Here is a 23,737-nt window from a genome sequence, read left to right on the forward strand (position 1 = left end):
AACGTCGAGAGGAATATCATGTACCTAGATACTACTTGTGAATTCAACTTAACGCGCCAGACAATTTTACTAGGAACTCGATTTTACAGCAATGTCTGTTAAATTGAAATATACTTCCCAGATATTATGCTACTCCATACAAATCTGTTTTACTGATTAAAAAGAGGAATTTAACACAAAAAACATTATTGCTATATACAGTAGAGTAAATTAGTAACTGACTACTTTTAAGAAAATTATTCTCTAACAATGAAATTCTCAACCTTATCGCTAGCAAATTTATTAATTTAAGCCACGGATTATTTCCGAACAATACATAAATTATGACGAATAAACTTTTATAGCCGTTAGTGTGTAAATTCAGGAAACGCAAGTACATTAAGGTTTATGTAATTTTCTCAGCTATGCAAGCTAAGCTAAAGTAACTTAGCTTAACTTTTAGTCTGCAATCCGCAATATACAAGCAACGAGCAAGATGGTATCATAAGACCGACCTGTGATCCGGATGCGAACTCATCTGCCGGCGGTTCTCTGGTGAATCTCTCGAACTTGAAGCTGTTAGAGCGATAGAGTTCGTTGTCTTCGCGGGAACGGCGGCCGCGGCAGAATCTTCTTGTAATCGACGTATGCCTGTAAAATGATAATAAATTATGATGAGACATATTTTGTAAATTAATTTCTGATATTATTATAATTATACCAGTTTTTTTCCAGAGAGCAGTCGATGTCCGACAAGCAGTTGATAACAATGTAGAGTTTCTCAAATGGAATAAAAGGCGGAAAATTATTACCTAAAAATATTTCATATAATTTTCATTATAGACTCACGTTGTCTCTATATAACTACGCACACTTATGGTGTACGTAGCATACGGTTACAGATTTTTTTTAATAGCCCATGTTGATTTTAAGATGGTCATATTCTTTAGAATACAATCGAATGGTCATAATAAACTATGAGTCATTTCCGATTTTAACTTATTTACAGCAGTCAGTAGACAGACAGCTGTGTCGACACTTGATAAAAATGTTTCGATATATTATAATTTGAATCATATTCGTTCCCCATATTTTTTTACTCATGAGCAACGGACTTCAGACGCTTTTATCTATAAAGATTTGTTTAGGCATATATTTTTTTAAGTTCATCATCATGCTTACTGTCCTGCAATTTTTCTTTCTATTATTAAATGAAAAGAACAGTGTATTTGAACTTGGGACATTTTATTTACCATATTACGTAAATAATGCAATAAAAAGTTTTCATCAATTAAGTAACGTCAGCTACCTTATTCGATCTAGGCTATAGGTACAATACATATAATAGCTGTAAAGAAATATCGCTACAGAACTTCAGCGTGGCCAACGTCCAAGACATTATAATATAGAGCCATAGCTCCACTAACTAACCATGGTCGGTGCTTATTTATATAGTTTTTTTTTATATTGTTAATAAATTACTAATTTCGTTATATTGTATACTTTATATGTATATGTATAAATACTTAATATTTTATGTATATCGGATATGTAGCATCTTTTACATTTTTGTTGTCATTTGTTTATTGAAAACTAGCGACCCGCCCCAGCATCGCACGGGTGCAATGCTGATACTGTTATTATACATATAAACCTTCCTCTTGCATCACTCTATCTATTAAAAAAAAAACTGCATCAAAATCCGTTGCGTAGTTTTAAAGATTTAAGCATACAAAGGGACAGAGAAAGCGACTTTGTTTTATACTATGTAGTGATTTTCAAGTACACATCCTCTTCTTCACAATGCTCGTTATATTTGGTTCTCCATTATAAGTTCGTTTTTTTTTTAATCTTTATTTAAGGAGCTTGGTCGTTATTTCACGACTTTGTCGCTCCATACGTCCACTTTTATCCATGCCTACTAACTTTCGATGATATCAAAATATTTCTTTAATAGAGTCTGGAAGAAATCGCTTTCTAGCGATGAGACCGCCTATTGTTGCATGTATTTAAAAAAAACTTAATTGTATTAATTTTGATGTATGTGGTGTAGTAAAGTGTTATCATTCATACATAATTTTTTTTAAAATGTAAATACATAATTCTCAAAATTTGTAGTCGGCACACATTTTTTCTGTCGCGCCTACGTTCTATAATAAAAAACAAATTGATTTCCAGTATCCTACAACAATGTTGGAAGGTAAGTAATCCGGCAAATAAAGTTTGTGTACACCTGTTTTAAAAACAATATACTACCCTATAAATAACACTTTTGAAACATTGTAGTAAAGCATATATAACATACCCATAATTTCTGAAACCGAGTATGTGTACATAACATTTGTTCATGAAGTACGGAAGTGTTTGAAATAAGACTTGCACTTGGTTGGCTTTGCCACTAGGTTACCTTGTAATACCTATTGTAAACAATCTTGGCCGCGCTTTTTTATATAAATACTACTTAAAGTAGAAAACTTCTTAGATACAGCTACATCAAAAACGAGCTAAAAGCCTTTGTTTTATTTCCAGTCAGTTGTCTTGACTCGAATCTAAAAATTGGGTAATGTTAGCCATCGAACCCGACCGATCCAAGGGTTCTTTACCTCTGGGCTCTGACTCATTGCTTTGATCGCCTCAGATGACACACAATAGCGGAATAGCTTCAAGGTTGACATAGTGTTGGTTTGCGTAGCGTCTTAACTCTTAATTTGATGATGATCTATAGCAGTGGCGAAGCGTCCATACTACCAGATTCTCTTATAGATTTATTTACTTTTGTAAGTAAATTGGCTGCGATGTATTAACTAAGGCAATGTTGTTTTTGTTTCGGGGCACCTTTTGAAAATTTTCACCCTTCGCGATGGATCTACATATTATAAATAGTACAATATTTCCTCATAAGGCATCAAGATTAAACGCTAATGTTTTTACTATTAGGAACTTGTGTGTGAGTTAAAGTAGATATTCATTTAGGGTAGGTTAAAATGATTCTCATACTAATAAGATCGACAGATATAGAGCAACTACCAATGAAGTAAGTACCTTCATAGGTATTTAAGTTATGTTACAAACAAATTTTCGTCACTGTATATACATTGTTTATTTTTTAAATAACATATTGTATGTAATAATGTGTGATAAAATGTAAAAAATTTAAGGAAAATAAATATTTTAATTATTTTGTCGAAATTATTACATCTAATAAAGGCGCGAAAATTTCTTTATTACTAATCTACACTACCTACAGATGTTACACATGATTGCCGAAACAAATTCATTTACATGTCTGTAATAGAATTTCTACTGCTAACATTACATTTTTTATAGTAGAGACGTGTCAACAACACTGCAACAATGTTGCAAGTTTACATAATTTAAGATTGTAATCGTGTCGCGCAATATACCGTACTGCAGCATAGTGGACTAAGGAACATGTCCAACTAAGTAAATAACCTATTTATGCATAATTAATTCCTACCTCGAATCGCTGGAATGCAACGGCCACTGTATTCCAAAAATCTTCAGCCGCGCAGGAGGGCGCCGCTTTTGTTCTGTTCGAGTGTTCTCTTCAACAGGCGGGGTGTGATGTCTACTCCCCGAAGACGCCCTGGTTCCACTCCTACGGCGTCTTCTACGCCTCCTCTCAACCAATATAAAGTTATCCCCGTTCCGTATGATATAAGACGAACGGAGAGTCGATTTCTCTTCGCCCTGCCTTTGTCTTATCAGGTCAGCTGTTCGGAGCGTGTGAATATTCTGGTACTCGGCCTCTTGAGGGGTCGATGACGTCACTTCTCGGCTAGTCCCGCTTCCATCCCTCTTCTTACGAGAGGAATGGAGACCGACCCGACGCCAAACCTTTTCCATCTGTATAAGCTGTCATCCCATTATTATTTGCACTTTCCCCGCAATGTTCACTGAACCGTAATGTTAGTATGGCACGCGCATTTTAATAACTGTCTGGATGCCACAGCAATTTAAAATTCAAATTGTTCAACACGTCAATAATTTACGCCGGACGGCGAGTTCAACCGTCCGGTTAAGATGTCTGAAGAGTGAAGACACTGTTAATAAATATAGCACAAATGAATCACTGCCCGATCAGCCGTTCTCTGTCATTGTTCGCGCAAACAAAATGCTTCGCGTACGCTTCTTTAGATAGATACTAGGACACGAAACCCGATTGATTTGTCAACTAACACAGAAATCAGGGCGTATTACATTTATCCCGTTTATTAAGACGTACTAGGTTAGTAGAATTAGGGGAGAGAATAACGTGTTTTTTGACATCACAGAAGCGGAGGTCCCGGCCCTAACAGGGTGCGGGTGCTCTACCGCGCATGCGTTATCCCCCTTCGCCCGTCTCACCGAAGCTCCAAAATGGCGGACCTCCGACCCCCTTCCCGTTATTGAATATCTAATTTTATCGGTGTGCATTCATTGTTATAAGTCAGCTGCGGGGCATACACAACACACATTATAATAACCTTTCATACATAAAGCACTCCAGCTACTTCTAAATTCAATAACTATAAATTGAATACATTTTTGTAACATTCGTAAAAAGTTACAATAGTAAGTTGCTTTTAAATAATTAATAACACGTTAATAGTATTGGTATAGCATACTTAGGTTGCATACAATAATTGGTTGGGTAAATTGAAGATACATACTTACATATTTCGGAACAGGTATTTGTTTCTCACAATTGGTAAAAAGTTTCGCTCCAAAGTTTATCAAACTAAAGATTCTAGTTCATTTTTGCACTCATTTGGCGGAACCTATCACTCTCTGTACCTCTAAAGTTTGGCGTAATTGATTACTTACAGTGCCCAAAAGCTCGCAAGATGAACCAAGCAGCTCCAAATAAATCTGACCTCTGAGATCTGACAACATAGGGTATAATTTTGCTTGTTTCTTAGGTTTATTCGTGGAACTTTGTATAAGTATAGATCTGAAAGTCACAAAGCGGGAACCGAACCTGTGGTTTCTTATTTGAAAGACTATTTACCAATCGCCAGTTGCTCTACGGAGGATGTCATAATATATTTGCCTATATAGAGATTTAAGGAGGCAGGTTATTTTACAAAGATGCATCGATACTGCCTCGCGTTACGAATGCAACAAGCTTTTTTGCTGGAAAAAGAAAGAGCGCGCGTATTCCGGTGGCGCGGAGGAACATACATACAAAGAAAAACGTAAAAATAATTAATAATCATGGATATTTCTGTCTTTAAAATTTCGTCATATTAAATTCTTTCAACTGCGAGAACTAATCACTAACTAGACGTGAATTTAAATTCTTTACTTGCCAATACTTGTTTAGTTACCCAGATTAAAGGTGAAACAAAATGTATGAAAATGGACCTTGAGGTATCGCCTTAATGAAAATGAATAGTTAAGAGTTTATTCAGGCTTCCGGAAATCTTCCGTACGAAACGGTAAGGTAACACTACGTTATTTTTCAGTGTACTCTAAGACAGCGGTGCTACCATAGAATATATTATGTATATTTATACTTCAGGTACGACCCCGGTCGAACCGGCTCATTTATTTCTACAGGGTGGCTCTACCACTTTCACGTCCACCACCCATCAATGCACTCGTCACCCTGAGATGTTCAATCTAACAACGGTCAATAATTATGCTGGGTACAATGTCCTATAAACCTGAACACAACTGCAGTGCATGTAAACTGTTGCTTAGTGCCAAAAAAAAGACATTGCGTTGGTACCTTCCCAGATGGCACGTCCCAAGCGAGACACCTACCACCAATAGAGGTGGTGCCATCTTATTATTCTTTTGGACTTTACATAATAATATAGGTAGGTAAGTATACATATAGTTATGTTTTGGCCTGACATCTCTGGCGAAACTATTTGATATTCTATAGACTTTTGCCCAAGTGATATATGGAACAGAAATATTTAAACACTGATTAACTTTCCTAAAAGTATTATTTTATTGGTAGGGCGTATATTTGTTCCTAATTAAAAAAATAAACTGACCTAGGTACCGAGCGCCTGCCAGAAGTAAACTACACCATAAAAAGAAAACTTTTAATCTAATACTCATTGCTATTAAAATCATATCAATCAATTATTTCTTTGTGTATGAACTGTAAAAGATAAAGAATGGATTATATCGTCAACATATTAAAGAAAATTAAGAACACATCACATTTTAAATATATTGTAGTGGAAAGGTAAAAACATAATTAGCATTCATACAGCACACGGCATTGAGCTGCTGAATAAATAAATGCTAACTTAAATCGAACGAAAACTATGCTATGCATAAAGAACATCATGTTCTCAAAAACTTTATTGAAAGAAATGACGATAATTATGTGTATAAACAAAGATCCACATCTACTGATAGTAAGTTCACGTTAAGACGAGATAATAATAATTATATTTCATGTTTTTGAATAGGATCAGGCGTAGTCTGTGCAATAACACAACGCGCTGCTGCGCAGCGTCACGTCGCGAACGCATACGAATTATGACTTGGTAGCAATATTATTATCTATATTCAGTACACACTTAGCAACTACCTACGTCACAGCGACAACGACGCAACACGCTTTCCGCCATGTCGATGTCGCGTCGCCGACATGATACCAGTCATATACGAGCAGTGGCTAGGCGTTGTCACATCGACTATTTGTAAACATGTGCGATAAACATTCATGTGACAAAAATATGCTATTAGTTAAAACAATCGAAAAGTTTCCATGTTTATACAATTCTAGTTTGCATGAGTATTTGAAAAAGGACATAACAGATAAAGCTTGGAGCGAAGTGGCCAACCATACACAACTTTCTGGTAAGATTATTGCTTCTAACAATCTAGGTATTTAATATCAGATCATTCAATAATACAAGGAAGGACCGGCGGCGTTCATTTTTAAATAAAACTTTATTTATTTACTCTACAAATCTACTAAGTACTTAACTGTTTACCTATATAAATAATATAAGTACTTACTTAAGTAATTTAGTCATATAAGTATGTAATTTATACTATTGATTAAATTAATTAAATGTATATACCCATATACCACGTAATTAACTTAAGGTTATAGCTTAAGGTCCATTTTTCATACATTTTGTTTCACCTTTAATCTGGGTAACTAAACATGCATGGATATTTCGGCCTTTAAAATTTCGTCCTATTAAATTTTAAAGGCCGAAATATCCATGCATATTAAAACTTTTTTACGTTTTTCTTTCAACTGCGAGAACTAATCACTAACTAGACGTGAATTTAAATTCTTTACTTGTCAATACTTGTTTAGTTACCCAGATTAAAGGTGAAACAAAAGGTATGAAAAATGGACCTTAAGCTATAACCTTAAGTAAGTAATAGGTATTACATGTCATAAGTAATTAAATACATTTTTATTTCAGTTGGTGAATGTAAAGAAAAGTGGAAAAATTTACGATATGGTCTTCTCAGGAGTCTAAGGCCACATCCAGACGGTACAATTAAAAAAAGGTATTATTTACACGATGAAATGGAATTTGTGATACCTTACATTAAACCAAGCACCAGACATGGCAATCTAATTACGGTTCCGTTTGAGGAAGATGATGAAGAAAATAATTCTAACGGACCAGAAATTGAAGAAGCAACACTTGCCCAACAATATTTTGAATTTGAATGCGTTACTGAACCTCAAAAGAAAAGATCTAGGAAATCAGAAAGTTTCAAACCCGTTTTGCCGCCAAAAACTTTAAACGACGAGTGTCATGAAAATTCAAGAAAGATGTTTTTGTTAAGTTTGTTGCCAGAAGTAGAGGTTTTGACGGAAGGTCAAATGAGATTTTTTAGAAGAAAAGTATTGGAATTATTGGACGATTGTAGAGAAAATCCAAACACATATGACATTAGTATACTTAATAATTGGCAAACTAAACGACCAAGTACACAAAATGAAGCAATGAAATCGGAACCACTGTAATTTAATATAATATTACCATCATGAGTATTAAGTAGGTATCTAAAAGTATTTGTACCTGTAAAGCTTCGTATTCATTATAAAAGTTATTGAAATACTATTAAATAGATACTTACCTAATGCTCAACAATTTTAGTAATGTTGAGTACTAAACGCGTGATTGCCGTAAGATGGGTAACACGGGTAAAATTCTAAATATCGATGAAGGTCCTAAATACCGATGAACCACGACATGTAACAATGATCGCGCCATGACGCGCATTGTTATGCAACGTTGCTCAACATCTTGCGTCACAGATATTATTTAATGAATACGAAGGTTTCACATATTATGTTTTGTAGCAAAGATTTACATTCATAAGTAATAAATGTTTAATACAGTTTCCACTTACAATTTAGCATAAGTAATTAAAAGGCATTTTTGGTATATTTTAATAATATTATGCATGCTAGGTAAACCATATTGGAACATAATTTATATTAGCAACCTAAATACATAATTCTAATATACAATAAGTTTTAACATATTATTATCTTGTATCGTCTCAATAGTTTAAACTTGTATATAGTTACCTACATGTACGTAGGTAACATAAATCCTAAAAAGTAACTTTTTGTATAATAAAAAATTGAATCCTATGTGAATTTACTAAAAATACAGTTTTTGGATCATCCGTACTGGCCGTGGCTGAACACAATAATAAAACTTCAAAGTAATTATGTAAATATTTTTCGCTAGATGTCGCTAAATTCAAATCAGTACTTCATGGTTCGCAGATTTATTATTCAGTCATCACTCATTACTAGCTAACATTCATCAGTACCATAAGGTATGTAAAATTTCCTAAGAATTTCCAGTACCTTTTGCATATACCAATACAATACCTGAGGAACCATATTTCATTAAACTATAAAATGAAACCTAATTTGTGTACCTAAATCATAATAAAATTATTCAAATATTTGAAAGTATTAAAACTTATTTTTTGTCTGTGTTTTTTTTTTGGCGACTAAGACCTCAAAATACTATATTATTATTGTTGTTGGCAACACTACTTGAAGTTACTGTAAAACTACATAACTTGATGAATTTAGTGTGCACTTATAGTATAAGGCTAGGTTGGGGACAATTGTAGTAAAAAAATTCTGGGAACCACTTTACAGAGAGACAATGTATTGGCCATTACAAAACATAACAGAATAAGGAGAAATAACACAATATATGCCACATAATAAAAATAATAAAATGTATATTTGCATTAAAATAAATAATTCAAGTTTTTATGATTATCCAATTTACAAAGCGATAAAAGCAAAACATATATAACAAGTTTGTTGATACTGTATCAGAATTAATACATGACAATTTTATTTTATTGGTGCATTTTTAAGAGACTTAGTTGTAACAGGATTGCTGTTGACCTTGCTTATCAAACTATTTCCTTGCCACACTGCTACGAGACTTTCGGTGGTTTTCAAATCAACTTGAAGTTTTTCCCAAACCTTCTTTTTGGGGTTCAAAACCTCATCAGGTGTAGCAGTCTCATATCCTTCAATGATTATCCTGTCTCCAGGTTTACTCCCTTCTGGAGCAAACAGAGGTTCAACTTGTTTAGGTTCATCTATGGATGCACATAGGACCATTCCTTTTGATTCTACACCACGCATTTTAGCTGGTTTTAAGTTACATAGGACAACTACATCCCGATTAACCATCTCTTCAATAGGTACAAAATTGACTAACCCAGAAACTATTGTCCTAGGTTCTTCTTCACCTAAGTCTATCTTTTCTACATAAAGAGTATCAGCTTCAGGATGTCTTGAGACCTCTACAATACGTCCTACCCTGATATCCAATCTACCTGGAGTTATTTCATCTGCGGCATTACTTGCATTCCCTTTAGCTTTTGTTGGAGGCGGGTAAGCTTTCTTAGTTAGCTCTTGAAGTTTAGGGTCTTTGAATATATCTTGAACTGGAGCCAAAAGTTTATTTATTGCAGCTTCTACAGATGCTTTCAAGTCACCAGGATGAATGTCTTGTTTTCCAAATGCTGCTTCTAAATCTTCAAAGTTAGTGAAATGAGAATCACCACCATGTTCAGGTGCTCTGTGTATAATGAAAGTCTCCCCTTCCTTTAGCAATGGGAAAACTACATACTTGGTAAAGGACAAAACACCATTATCAGAGATATTACCAGGTTCACAGAATGCCTTCTTGAGTTTCTTCTTTACATTAGCTGGGTTGTCCAAAAGATCAATTTTACTGTCTTCCTCTGAGGCCGACATTTTACCACCAGTCAAACCTGGGACCATGGGATTCATAAGATGTATTCTTTTAGCATAACCAAGCTGTGGAAGATATTTCTCGGACATTGTAAATATTTTCCTTTGATCAACACCACCAAATTGTGCATCAACTTTTAAATATTCCTCATCTAAAGCTTGAAGTCCAGGATATAACAAGCCACTCAATAAAGGATGTTCTACTTGTTTCACTACCTCCGCTCCAGCCTTTTTAGCATCATGCTCAGTTATAACTGATGAAAATCTGTACACATCCAGTGTATATTCCTTACTAAGCTGGTACTCAGTACCCCTAACAAATTTAAGTTTCTCAAGTGGCACCCCAATACTCTGCAGCATAGCTTTGATTGCATTTTCATAGTATTCTGTGCGAAGAGCTAAAAGTTCCCATGGAGCTTTCATATTATCTAAATATGCATGTAAATCGGCAAACAATATTGTTACCTCACAACCAGCTTTTAAAAAGTCAGCAATCTTGGACATGGGCACAAAATAGGCCACATGAGGACGACCGGTTGTCGCAGTTCCCCAATATATTTTCAAATCCCTCTGCTTCAATATTTCGGTAAGTTTTTCATCTCCTAAAACTTCCTGTAGATTACGCGTGATAAGTTGTTTCTTCTCTTCCCAGTTAGCCATTGCTGATACGATGTCAGGCTCTGTAAAAACGTGGATTACTAGATTAGATTATACTCACAAATATGGTCATTTGAAATTGTTTAAATTCACGATAATTATTTATGAGACACGAACACTTACTTGTTTTAGTTGACACAACGGTGTAACGTTAGAACGATTTTATCATATGATTGGTATGGTCTCTAACATAAAATACTGAGGGAAATTAATAACACGTATGTAAGTAGTGTCTAGCTTACGAAACTAAATGAAACACTGAAACATAACCTCTAAAGATCGAATTTGATAATCTCTTTAAATAAAATAAACTATAGATCAAATTCTTATTTAATTAAACACTATCATACATTTAAAAGCATAAAATTTTATCAAAATTTGAATTATCGTAGGATTTGTGCCAGAAATTGTATAAATATTGTATTTTCTTGAAACACGAAGTTAGCCACAATTCGAAAATTACTTGTTGCCAACTGCTAATTGGCGCTAGTGTCGCAGTGAATGCTTGCGTTTCCTGTCAAAAGCGCCATTGCGCATGACAGTCAGTGCGGCCTTGCAGACTGAAGAGCGCTACCGACAAAGGCCGAGTCGATGGGGTTACAAAAAAATTGTTAATTTGGACGTCTAAAACCCTTTTGTTGTTGTAATTATAATTTTATATAGGTTGTGAATCTGTGATTACGGTTAAGAAATGTGTGAATGATATGAATCGTGACGGCTAGCAAAGGAGTCAGCTGGTCCACAGTGCGAATAGTGAATAAGAAATGGCGGCCTTGCCAGCAGGTGTTCAGTATGGGTTATCATCGGAGTCTAGTTATAAAGAAAACAAGGAACTAGTGTTTGTGAAATTAACGGATTCTGCTCTGAAAGCTATTGAAGACTTCCTTAGGAATAACAGGGTGAGTCAAATCGCCATATTGTTATACCAAAATAAAGATAAGCTAACAATGTCAGGCGCCATACTTATATTACAGTAATTGAAATGAAACTGCAAAATTAGATGTTTTATTACAATAAATCGGTTTTTCAATTATGTTAATTGGCTCAGAAACCAGTTTACGTACGTACCCTCGAAATAGGTGCTCCTCTACAATGTCACGCCACGTCAACATGTAGAAAAATTGCTCTGTTATTTTCACAGATTTTACATTTCATATGGCTATAATTAGAGAATACGTTCTTATTGTTGCGGATTTTGACGTTTACCGGGGAGTTACGTTACGTTTATATTATCTACGGTCGTTGTGTGGTATTTCAGAGGGCCCCATAGTTAAATATTTTTTGTTTTGAATACGAAATACCAAGATAGGAGTGGGTAACCTTACAATATTTATCAAGTTGAGATAAATACTGGAAAATCACCACGCAATGTTTACCTATCGGGGAGATTTCTTTACAAATTACATTGACTAATTTTGCTGTTTCATATGCCTTGCACCTCGTAGTAAAATATCACAAATACGGAATGACAATAAGTGTCCTTTTTGTCTATCGATAAACTTACGATATTGACGTGGTGCGAGACTTGTTTTTCAATTAGTGTACAGATCTATCAATCTTTTAGACTAAGAGCTTACTATATAAGTATTTATAAATTTTACTATGTTAATCAAAATTATGTTGAAAAAGTTTCACCACAACATATTTACTGTGAAATTGGCACCATTAAAAATATTGCTGTTATCCATGACCAACTATATTAGAACTTGTATAAGTAAGTTGTATGTCATGTTGAACAATATTACTCAATAGAATATAGGACAGAGAAAATCATTTTATTGAGGGCAAACCATTGAAATGGATTTTGACATCACACAGGTTCAAAAACTCTATACTCAATATTTAAGACACCTACTGCATTTATAAAACTACATAGCAAATAAAAACATAATTTGTTTGAATCTTTCTAGAACACTAAGATCATGTTACAAGGTTTGATTTTTTTTATACTTCATAAAACATGGTTCATTAGTGTTTTATCATGCTAAAAGATGGCGCTACCAGTAGGTTTTTTTTGTTGTTGGTCTTATTAAATGGTTTAAGTATTTCTCTATAAATTTACAAAATACATAAATAATGACATCTTATCATTAGAAATCCCATTATCAGTATAAGTAACTAAATAATGTTCTTTATAGACAAAATAAAATTTAGTTAATAGTATGCTGCTTTATATTTCATCATCACAATTTTGTTCTTGTAATATTTATGTTATATTACATGTTATTTATGGTTTAACACATAATAAACACTATTAATCATAGCTCTATAGGATTACTTGCAGTTACAAGTATATGGGGTCAATAAAGTCATAATGGGTGAAATAAATTATAATTTACATTGAAATGTTTACCAATTATACCAAACTAATAATTATTAGTAAAATAAATTCCTTACTAGTATAGGTATTTCTCACAAATATTGTTAATATTCTAAAATATTATGTTAAGTGAGATAACACGTAAGTAATAGTTTAAAACCCTTTTTGAGTTATTAAAAAGTATGAACTATTGAATATTATATTGTCTGCAAACAGAAATATAAATGTTCCATACTAGTCTATATGAAAATTAAATAAACTAATTCATTAATACATGTCATTGTGACATATAAAGTTTAAAAAGAAATATCCTCTTTTAATACTGTAAGCTGTAATTATAATATTTAGGTAAAAAAAAAATCTTTGTCCATCTTGATAGCTTTATTTGAAAATATTTAAGGATTAAAGCTGCTTCAGGATTGCAATATTTTTATTAACTAGATGGCAAGTTACATACATTAAATTTGAAATCAATTTAATGTACAAGGAATCAGTATTAGATAATTGAATTTGTTACAATATTCTCTATGGCAATTTAGATTTCCTATAACATTTATTTATCACACATTATAAACAATTTAACAAGTAGCAATTATTTCATGACTTTAAATCAACAATACATTATTACATTTTGGGTCCTACCTTAATCGTTACATGGTTATTAATGATCCTTGTTTCAATATTTTAAGGTTATAGCTTAAGGTCCATTTTTCATACATTTTGTTTCACCTTTAATCTGGGTAACTAAACAAGTATTGGCAAGTAAAGAATTTAAATTCACGTCTAGTTAGTGATTAGTTCTCGCAGTTGAAAGAAAAACATAAAAAATAATTAATATGCATGGATATTTCTGCCTTTACAATTTCGTCATATTAAATTCTTTCAATTGCGAGAACTAATCACTAACTAGACGTGAATTTAAATTCTTTACTTGCCAATACTTGTTTAGTTACCCAGATTAAAGGTGAAACAAAATGTATGAAAATGGACCTTAAGCTATAACCTTAAGGAATTCTCATGATTCTAAATGCTATACATAGTAAATATTGTATGCATAATTTAGAGTCAATAATCATAATTCTGCTAGTTGCTGTTAAAAATAGAAAATTATTGTAATTATCTTCAATCATTTGGGCATCAATTACTATCCTAAAATTATTTTATATACCTGTACATTTACCAGTATATAGCATATTATGTAACAACTAACAAACAACCTTGTTCAAGTACACATGTATCTAATGTTGAGCTGACAGTTAAAGATAATAAAACTAATTTCAGATACAACCTTAAAATTAGATCTGTTATCTATTTACAATCAAACAATTTCTTCCTGTTTTCATTCAGATATATTTAAAGTACATAATATTATTATATATGGTAGTAGTTGTATTGGTTTACACTATATTGTATAAGTGTTCCATTACTTTATTTCTTTTATTAAATTAATCCATTTAAACTCTGCAGTTTCACCTGCCGCTTCCCACAATTCTTATTATTTAATAATGTTAAATAATATGTATATGTAATATGCTCTTATATAATGTCTACTTCTTGAATGTCTTATAATTTGTGGAGAATACAATTTTGACAACAAAAAATTACAGTGATCTCAATATTAAAGGACAATATTTGTATTGAGAAATATTTATTTTAACATAAAATTAAAATAACATTGCAATATTGAATGTATGATTGTATGTGCTTTATCTAAATTGAACAAAATGAAATATACAATATACATTTACTAAACATATGTGTATAAAATATTAATCATGATAAATCTTGCATTCACATTTCCAAAATTCAGTCTTTTTCTCAGTTTGTTATCAATTGAAAATTAATATTTATTATTTAACATTAAATATTTCAGATTAATTAATATCAACTGATTTTTTTCACTAATGTCTTAATGGATTTGTCAAAACAAGTTTATTGCATAACAAGTTGAAGAAGGTAAAACATATTATTATCATTTTTATTCATCATAAAAACATTGTTATGTATTCTACACATATTTTTGTTTTATTATTTCGGGTATACTTAATATATTATTTTTAAAATTAATGATAACTTAAACCAATCTATTCTTCTTCAGTTATTGTTTTGATATTCAAGTAAAGAAATTGGTATATCACTGAATAGTTTAAAAAATATTTAGTAATGAATATTGGTATATATATTCCATACTTTCATTACACAATTTTTATAAAATAAAATCATATTTACAGACTAATGTTTACCTAAACACAATCTTAAATAGTTTTCTTGCATTATGCTACTAGTTAAGTTGATGCATAAAAATTATACTAACATATTATTGTCATCAAGTCAGTCAATGTCATACGCAAGGCAAAAATTATCATTATGTTTTCAACTCCCATATCTTTTTAAAAATATTTGCCTCATATACATATTTATAATGTATGCTTAAAAATGCTAAATCTTCAAAAGATTTAACTTACTTGTTGCATAAAGCAAACTAACTCTAAACACATATTTTAATCTATTATGTGAGGTGAAATTTATATTTCTTTCAATAATCAATAAAATTGGCCTCAATACATCACTGTCTGGAATTTTGCAAAAGGTTTCTTTTAAAATATAATGTATATCATAAATCACGTAAGACATTTTCTATCTAAAAAACTTAACTTTAATAACATAACAATTACAATGTTGTAAAAACTCTATTACTCTGATACGAAACCTTTAACGGCCTCCTAATTTTGTTGTTCAGAATTACATTTCCTTTTATTACTGACAAGCTGTCTAATTTTATCTAGTAGAGAAATATAATATTTAAAACTTATTCAAAGTTTGTGTAATGAGTGACCCGGAAATGTATTTTTTTATTTTTATAATATTTTGTGTTCAAATATATTTTTTGACTGGTAAAGAGATTCTAATATTGTAGCAATTTTTTTAACAAATATTAATGAGCTTTCGTCATAATGCTTGTTTTGTCTTCTTTTAAACTAACTTGAAAAACAAATAGGAGGTCCGGGGATTGATTTCCAAATTGTCTACACCAAGACCGAAATAGGGTAACAGGATTGGCGATTGACTTTAGGGGCCATGTCAGACAACCAGACATTCCTAAGTCTTTCTACGTAAGATATAATAATGTATATAGCTGACCTAGCAGTGTAGTGAGATAAGTGAAGGGTCACTTATGAAAGAATTAGCAAATCTACACAAAATAGGAAAAACTAGAGAAAATAAATTGTGGCAAACATTATCAAACACTTAATCAGATTGCTCGTATTTCGTAGGCATTCGGCGCGTGCCTAGTCGTTTGGGCCCAGTTTCGCAAACTTTGTACATTAGGTAAGCGAATCGGGCGCACAGCCGCATTGACAATGTTGGGGCGGTAGCCGCGCTGGTGAAAGTACCTGCTGTCGGATTACTTGTAACACATAAAAAAAAATACACATACATAATTATTAACCTTTTTATATTAATTCTATTTTAGGCTGCTCATATTCTCAAAATATTTTTGAAGTTTTACGTAGTTACAAAAGGCTTACCGTAATTTTATACATTACTCATTAATGCTTCCATATTTTTTTCTCAATATTTAGAGGAATTTCTTAACCAAAAAAACATAAAGTTACTCATCCTCGTCCTCGTCCATCCTATCGTATTTGGAAGCGAAAAAAAATTCAAATCGTATGTTTACAATAATTACTCCCCGATTTTTATGTATTTATGAAAAAACTAAAAGCTAGTAAATTATAATATGTAGTATATTATAATAAAAGTCTAAAAATTTTTTCTTTTTTAATATTTTTTTTATTTAAACCGAAAAGCCTGAATACATAATTAAATTTTTAAATAAACTAATCATCTTGCTCATATTTCTCGCATTAGCTTTACGAATTTCATGAAAAAGCAGGCGAATAATCTTCTCATATTTATAAAAATGTTGCTCAATTTCAGAAGAAAATTATTTCTATATATTTTGTAATCAAACCTTTTTCATTTGTAGAAAATATAACACTAGCGTAATTATCACATTTCTATCTCATAATTATTATTTAGTATAATATCGTCTTATTATTATAATTTGTTTTTTCTATATTATAATGTAGATACTAAGTCACCATTGAAAAAATAATTTGTTTAGAACAGTTCAAATAACTGCTATATTATGTAATAATCATAAATTATAATTAATGACAATAATTAGCCATAATATACACTTCATATTGGTATCAGCAAAAAAATACTATGGCGAATACGTCTTTTATACTACATACTTATAATTTAGTTAAATAAACATAAAACTACCCCTCCCTCTAAGATTAATCATCGCAAGGAATCATGTCGCATCAAGGATCGTGGAACGAATATGTGGTCTATATTTTCGTCTAATGGGAGACTATTTTATATGTTAAAGACACTAACGTGTTTCATCTTTATTGCAATGTTTATATGCGGACTATCGACCTTCACGCCTAGGAATTATTGGTCGTATATGACAGAACATTAAAAAGGAACCGTGAGTAGTATGAAATTGTCAGTTCTTTGGTTTTAAAATTTTATATTACAATTTTTTACTATTCCAAGTGCACTTACATAAAAAGCAAAGTCTTTTAAGAAAGCCATTATTAATTACCTAGGTCAATTAGCAAATGACAACGTTAAAGTTAGGGAATAGGTTTTGAAGATATCCTCCAAATGTACGTGCTCAAATAGTGTTACTTTGTATGTCCAGATATTATCGAAGTTTTAACGTAATATTTTAATTAATAATATAAGATTCTGTTACATGAGATTAACTAGAATGAAGCCGGATATCTCAAAATGATGGCTCTGAGTGCCATACCATATTCGTGTAAAAAAGTAAACAAGTAACACTTCCTTTTAAATCATTACTGAATAATAGAAATAAAAAAGTTGGCCGATGTGACATACCTTCTGAGATAACCAAAAATGTATTGGAATGAATAGCGCTATTACTGACTTTAAAATTTGTATTCAAAAATGTGCAGCGATTAATATTCACATTAGTGAAGTAGAACTAAGAATTTATTAGCCTAACAAAGCGAATTAATTATTTAATGTTCAATTTAATGTATATTATATATTATATGCATATAATTTGACATTTATAAAACTGGTATTGGTGTGATGACGTCTTTATGAACTCTACATAAAATTCGGTTGTTTTTGAAATAAAAGGTTTTTGAAATAAAATTCTCGAGGCAAAAAAGATAAAAATCATGTATCCAGTCTTCGTTATGGTTCGGGACTATTTTTTTTGTCTAATATAATTTAAATGTCTAGAGACCTTAACTCATCTTTTAGCTTATCTAACTCCTACCTATCTAGAAGTCAAATATGTAAATATTATGAAGAAAATCAACCTTAACAGAAAATATGCCTTCCTACTTAATTCACAATCATTAAATGTATCTTGTTATAGTTTATTCACATTTGAACCCTATATTTTATATATTTTCCCAGCTATTTGTTTCAGTTACATTCATACTCACGTCCTTAGCCCACATGGATAAGCGGACTATTTAGCGCCGCATGCTACGACTTTGGCGATCTTTTGCCTCTTCCGCATTCATATTTCTTCTCATACATTATCTTCGATCTAGGCTACTTTTGACCTGCGTCCCGTTCTTGTCATACCTTCTATCGATATTTGCTCGATAAATGCCTTTTGTTACTCGTCTTTCATCCATCCTCTCCATGTGTTCAAACCATCAGCATACTTCTATCAATCTTAGTCACCACATCACCCTTCAACTTACAACGATCTCTATCATGCCATTCTTCGTACGACCAGCTATGGTTACTCCACATATACTCTGTACAAAGGACATTTCCATCACACTTATTCGACATTTATACTTGATATTCCAAATCCAATATTCACTCCCATACATAAGCGTCAACGCTAGTTTAAGATATAACTTAGAATTTATTTGTACTCCTACTTGCAATTAACTTGAAAGTGGAATCATAGAATCCTAAATTACAAATATTTTGAACTAAATGGCTTTCCCCACCGACCTCTTCATATCTTAAGTTAACACTTATCATCAAACACATCCAAATAGTGTGACGTATTTATACGTTCAATCGGGAAATGCTGAGAGTGGGATTTGATAAAATAATATTTTATGTTTATTTATTTATTTTTTTAATATTTAACTGCAGTCTTCTGTATTAAAACTTTCCCAAGACCTTTGAAACAACTAGTTATTCCTTTTTTACAGAAGTTTGGCAAACATTTGCAATTTATCTAAGAATCAACAAACTCTCCCATAGCAGATGCTATAATTTGGATCTCAGCAAGCCAACGCAAACGATTGTTTAACATGGCGCAAAGCTCACACCCCACCTGATTCTGGGTCCCTACGCGGTGCACGTGTTTGACAGCGATGTATATCTTTTGTGGCCGTCTGAGATCCCGGCCAACAATTCTTCATGCCTGCCAAACGATTATAAACACTCCCCATAAAATGCTAAAATCCAAATTCCATTCTGCCGCACTGACCTACGGCAGGTCTGTTGCTTTTTTGTCGCCGCTTTATAAGCGTGCCACCTGGCCTTTTCCCGGTCCACGAGTCGAAACGAATCAGTTTTCTGGAATCAACAATGAACAATGTGCACGTTGTATCTGCTCGGAATCGTTTTACTTAATTGAATGATTCATAAACGCCTTACTAAGCGCAAGACCTTTATTTTAATTAGACTAAAGTGTCATGTTTCAGCTCTAATAATGTGAATGAATAAAAAGAAACAAATACGTTTATACGACTGTCTCTTGTCTTGTGCCATCAAAAGTGGGTATCTGTACCGGATGTTTCTTGTATCAAATTCTGCTATTGTTCTAACAGCAATATAACTTAGATTGAGAGAAATTCTACAATAATATCGTGTTGACTTGGCTTCGTGTATGTTTTATACCCTTTTACTTGTTTAATATCCAAATATTAAATCAACTTAAAACGCTGTCTTGTTTTTAGGATATTCTTTTATATTACAGCAAGATGTAAGTACGTTGCTTATGTTAAAATGAAATCATAAGAAACGGAATACAGTTATTGTTCAGCAAAATAAATAACTCAAACCCAGTAGGTACCTATGTGTTACATCTTCAATTTTGTCGTACATGACGCTATAAAGACAACGTATTTTTATCAATACCGAGGCCAACGAGATTATAAAAAATTATTGCGAGAAACTCGTGATAGACATAAGTGAATGTGTTTGGGCATTCTAAAATTTCTATACATATTTAGCGTAAACGTTGGGAAGTACGAATAGCCTCAAAACAGTCGTTTACTGAGGCGACAATCTGGTTTAGAAGTGTTTGTGGTTTTCAATTGCAACCTTATATTTATTGACGCAGAGTCAAGTTTGGCGTGTGGCATATGTCATATGACGTACGCGTGACGATGAACACGCGCTATAGAGCCCGAGGTCGACGCACCCTCTGTCCCCCCGAGCCTTAGCACCTGGTTGTCCCTAAGCAGTTACTTGCAAACAGATGTTTAGCTCTCCCAAGAAATCCCTTCGTTGAGCCCCTCTATTCTATTTCTGTTTGGATTGTTAACTTTATGGTTTGTCTCGTGTGTCTCGTTTTATGCCTTAATAAATTTAATTCGTTCACCTAATTTTTATTGCTGATTAATATTTACAAGACTAGGAGTTTGCTTGAAATTAGATACTTTGAATTAGATTCAATACTTTTTAAAATACATAATCTGTTACATTATCACTTGTTTATTTATACTATCGCTAATAATTAATTTATTTCCTCTGTCTTAGGTTTATTCTATATACATAGTAGAAATCTGTTGCATAATATACCGTTATTCACTTTAATCTACAAGATGGTCTCTTTATAGTTGTCAGACAGTAAAATTTGATTACCGTATCAACGTCTTAGATCACACAGTAAATTTGCGGCAAATACAAAACACGTTCGATATTTAATTGTTTAAACATGCATTATACCAATGGTGGTGCCTCATAAAGACATAAAACGGTAGTAAAATGGCGAAATGGAGGTACGAATCATGTGACATTTTTATGAAGATTGGCGCCATTTACGAGCGCCAGGAATTTTGCCCGTAGTTGCGGTACAATGAGAGGGACAGACATTAGGAATATGGGAACTCGGATACACCAGTCAACTTGAACCACGTTTCGCGAAAGTTTATAACAATAATGACTTAGTACTTATCTATTCTATAACTAAGAGTAAGACTGACTGCCTTCCGGACATATTTAGATAAAATCTAGAGCGTAATTTTAAAAACCATCTAGGTAACAGACGACATTAAATATGATATAATAATGTTCTTTATTATACCTTATAATTAATAGACACCAGCGTAAACATATACGCAATTAGTCTTATTAATTGCCTGTTATGTTAAATGTAATTACATAACTGTATATAATTCCGTATATATCTACCAAATGTGATTATGTAATTTAGCATGGTCTTAGTACAGAACTCATGTAGGCTTCAACTTTTCTTGATTAATGTGTATAAAATTAATTCCTAATAGTATATAATGTAACCTTTAAAATGTACATCTGCCCGTACGCACATCACACATATAAAAGTTTTTAGGAATAGGACATTTTTCTGTGTTTGATTTTGTTCAGTATTTTATATGTAACAGTAAATAGAACTAAAAGAAGCCATGATGTGATAATTGCATTAAAATTGGTCAAGACATGAGGCAGTAATTATTATTTCAACTATATTGCAGGAGTGGGCGCGTAGTGGGGTTATCGCTTCATCTCTTTCTTTCGCACGCATCAAAATTCTGAGTGACGTCAACTGCGCGTATTGTTCCTCGTGTGTCGTTTCTTGACACTTATCCTTTTTATCAAAATTCTTATTTATAGGCCTTACTATAAATAGTTAATTTTTAACCGGATTTTAATAATTCTCTATGTGTTAGAATTTATCTGACGTAATTTTTTGTTAAAAGAAGAAAAATCTAAAATAAGTCAAATAGCCTATAAAGTCATTTTAATTACGTTTAACAATAAGAAGTAAAAATATAGAAACACTAAACACAATTTAAAAACTATAAAAGAATACTCATTACTATTTACTACTATATCTATTTAACTATGAAATATTAGAAGAGAAAGTCAGAAAATATATTTTTGTTTTTTTGTAAATTCAGCATAGAAGTGGTCGTTGATTTCTAATTAATAATTGGTATATATATCATATAAAATATTCATTAAATATTCAGTGAATGTTCGTTTAATTTATTGTGGACTTTTTTCTGTAGACTGTAAGGATTTTAAAAAGCGAATAAACGAAAAGAAAAACATAAAATATGATGTAATTGTAACTGTAAAGATTATAACTTTCATTTTTGTTCATCGCTATGACAAATCCACAAGGTGAAATGCTTTAATTTACGATTGAATAAAAAAAATTTTTCGTGGCAAATTTTTATTTGCCCATTTGATAAATAAAACTAAAGACCATCTAAGACGCCATAGCACTATACATAAAAAAATGTGTACACTATCACTGATCTAATTTGTGTTGCGGTATGTTTATAACGGTAGTAGAGAAAATTATATATACGCATCTCGCTCTCTTCAATTGAAAAACGAATTGTATTCCGCATTACTCTAAATTTGCGACCCAATATTATACACTAAACGAACATTTATCAAATCATACATCTGATAAAATTATGATTAAATCTACCGATCTGTATCACTAATGTATGGAATTCAGATATCTGTCCATGCTAATGTTATGAACTGTTTAATAGATTTTTATAAATATTACGTAGATAGTTCTGGGTGGTCGGGATTTCTTTTATATTATTTATTATATTTTTTTAATATATACATCCCAATTGCTATTTCATCTTAACCAACTATACCAGTTCAGTAACCAGAAACATGACTTTGTAATGATGATGTGAGTTTGCTGCCCTCTGTTTTGCAACCATTCGTCCGCTTGATATCCTATTTAGGGGACAATGGTAGGTAGAACTAAAGGTAGCTTGCCGTCAAACATCTTGTTCAATTTCTGAGATGATAGTCGGTCCCTACCGTCTCACAAATACGGCACCTATTAGATCTATTAGAATACAGTCATCCATATTGAAATTTATGAAGCATAGAAACGAAGTGCATTAATAAATTATTACTTTCTTCATTAAAGTATACTTTACATAACGGGTCGTATGAAATCAACTGCGATCTGCCATAGTTACAATAATTATGACGTAATACGCATGTTTTGTATTAATGGGATCCATTTTATTTTAAAGATTTGCGATACGATGTCTGAGTTAACGCTAATCGTCGAATATATCGAATATTAGACGACCAAATGCAAAAGTCAAGATCTTAAAAAAATCTTCCATATGTGTTAACTGTGTTAGCCTTTAATTAGACTAATCAGAGGTCACGACTTGCTTATTTGATTGTCGATCCATCGATATGTAATTATATATTTTTTTATTTGTCATGCTTTTAAATAAGTGAAACAAAATTGGACTCAGTTATGAGAA

The 23,737-nt window shown here is 32.1% G+C and overlaps 4 protein-coding genes across 5 annotated transcripts in view; 2 read left to right on the forward strand and 2 right to left on the reverse strand.

Annotated features, from left to right (window-relative positions):
* Positions 1–431: 431 nt before the first annotated feature.
* LOC119188669 lies at positions 432–4,281 on the reverse strand. The gene is made up of 2 exons (XM_037436565.1): positions 3,458–4,281; positions 432–630 (listed from the first exon to the last, which is right to left on the reverse strand). Exons 1-2 carry the CDS (start codon positions 3,844–3,846, stop codon positions 432–434), a joined length of 588 nt encoding a protein of 195 aa, XP_037292462.1. The 5' UTR covers positions 3,847–4,281.
* A 2,180-nt stretch (positions 4,282–6,461) lies between these two features.
* Positions 6,462–8,469, forward strand: LOC115446891. The gene is made up of 2 exons (XM_030173720.2): positions 6,462–6,807; positions 7,392–8,469. The coding sequence occupies exons 1-2, from the start codon at positions 6,654–6,656 to the stop codon at positions 7,943–7,945; spliced, it is 708 nt and encodes a 235-aa protein (XP_030029580.1). The 5' UTR covers positions 6,462–6,653; the 3' UTR covers positions 7,946–8,469.
* Positions 8,470–9,165: 696 nt separating this feature from the next.
* Positions 9,166–12,089, reverse strand: LOC115446398 (tyrosine--tRNA ligase, cytoplasmic). 2 transcript variants are annotated; one of them, XM_030173062.2, is made up of 2 exons: positions 11,951–12,089; positions 9,166–10,905 (listed from the first exon to the last, which is right to left on the reverse strand). In XM_030173062.2, the coding sequence occupies exon 2, from the start codon at positions 10,883–10,885 to the stop codon at positions 9,311–9,313; it is 1,575 nt and encodes a 524-aa protein (XP_030028922.1). In that variant the 5' UTR covers positions 10,886–10,905; positions 11,951–12,089; the 3' UTR covers positions 9,166–9,310. The 2 variants fall into 2 exon arrangements, with proteins under 2 accessions (XP_030028922.1, XP_030028914.1); XM_030173054.2 differs by lacking the exon at positions 11,951–12,089 and adding an exon at positions 11,006–11,348.
* LOC115446391 (RNA polymerase II elongation factor ELL) overlaps positions 11,405–23,737 on the forward strand; it is a 61,161-nt gene continuing 48,828 nt past the window's right edge. Inside the window, 1 exon segment of the mRNA XM_037436383.1 lies at positions 11,405–11,781. Coding sequence (XP_037292280.1) covers positions 11,647–11,781 — 135 coding nt within the window. The 5' untranslated portion in view covers positions 11,405–11,646.

Source organism: Manduca sexta, chromosome 8 (genome assembly GCF_014839805.1).
Source record: "Manduca sexta isolate Smith_Timp_Sample1 chromosome 8, JHU_Msex_v1.0, whole genome shotgun sequence".
NCBI classification, from domain to species: Eukaryota; Metazoa; Arthropoda; class Insecta; order Lepidoptera; family Sphingidae; genus Manduca; species Manduca sexta.

What these genes read in the sequence shown, in the direction of transcription:
- LOC119188669 (XM_037436565.1), bottom strand. Translation starts at nt 3,846, where the DNA reads ATGGAAAAGGTTTGGCGTCGGGTCGGTCTCCATTCCTCTCGTAAGAAG. An exon ending in TTGCATTCCAGCGATTCGAG is followed by an intron (nt 631 to 3,457) that starts GTAGGAATTAAT and finishes ATCATTTTACAG; the next exon opens with GCATACGTCGATTACAAGAA.
- LOC115446891 (XM_030173720.2), top strand. Translation starts at nt 6,654, where the DNA reads ATGTGCGATAAACATTCATGTGACAAAAATATGCTATTAGTTAAAACA. An exon ending in CAACCATACACAACTTTCTG is followed by an intron (nt 6,808 to 7,391) that starts GTAAGATTATTG and finishes TTTTTATTTCAG; the next exon opens with TTGGTGAATGTAAAGAAAAG.
- LOC115446398 (XM_030173062.2), bottom strand. Translation starts at nt 10,885, where the DNA reads ATGGCTAACTGGGAAGAGAAGAAACAACTTATCACGCGTAATCTACAG.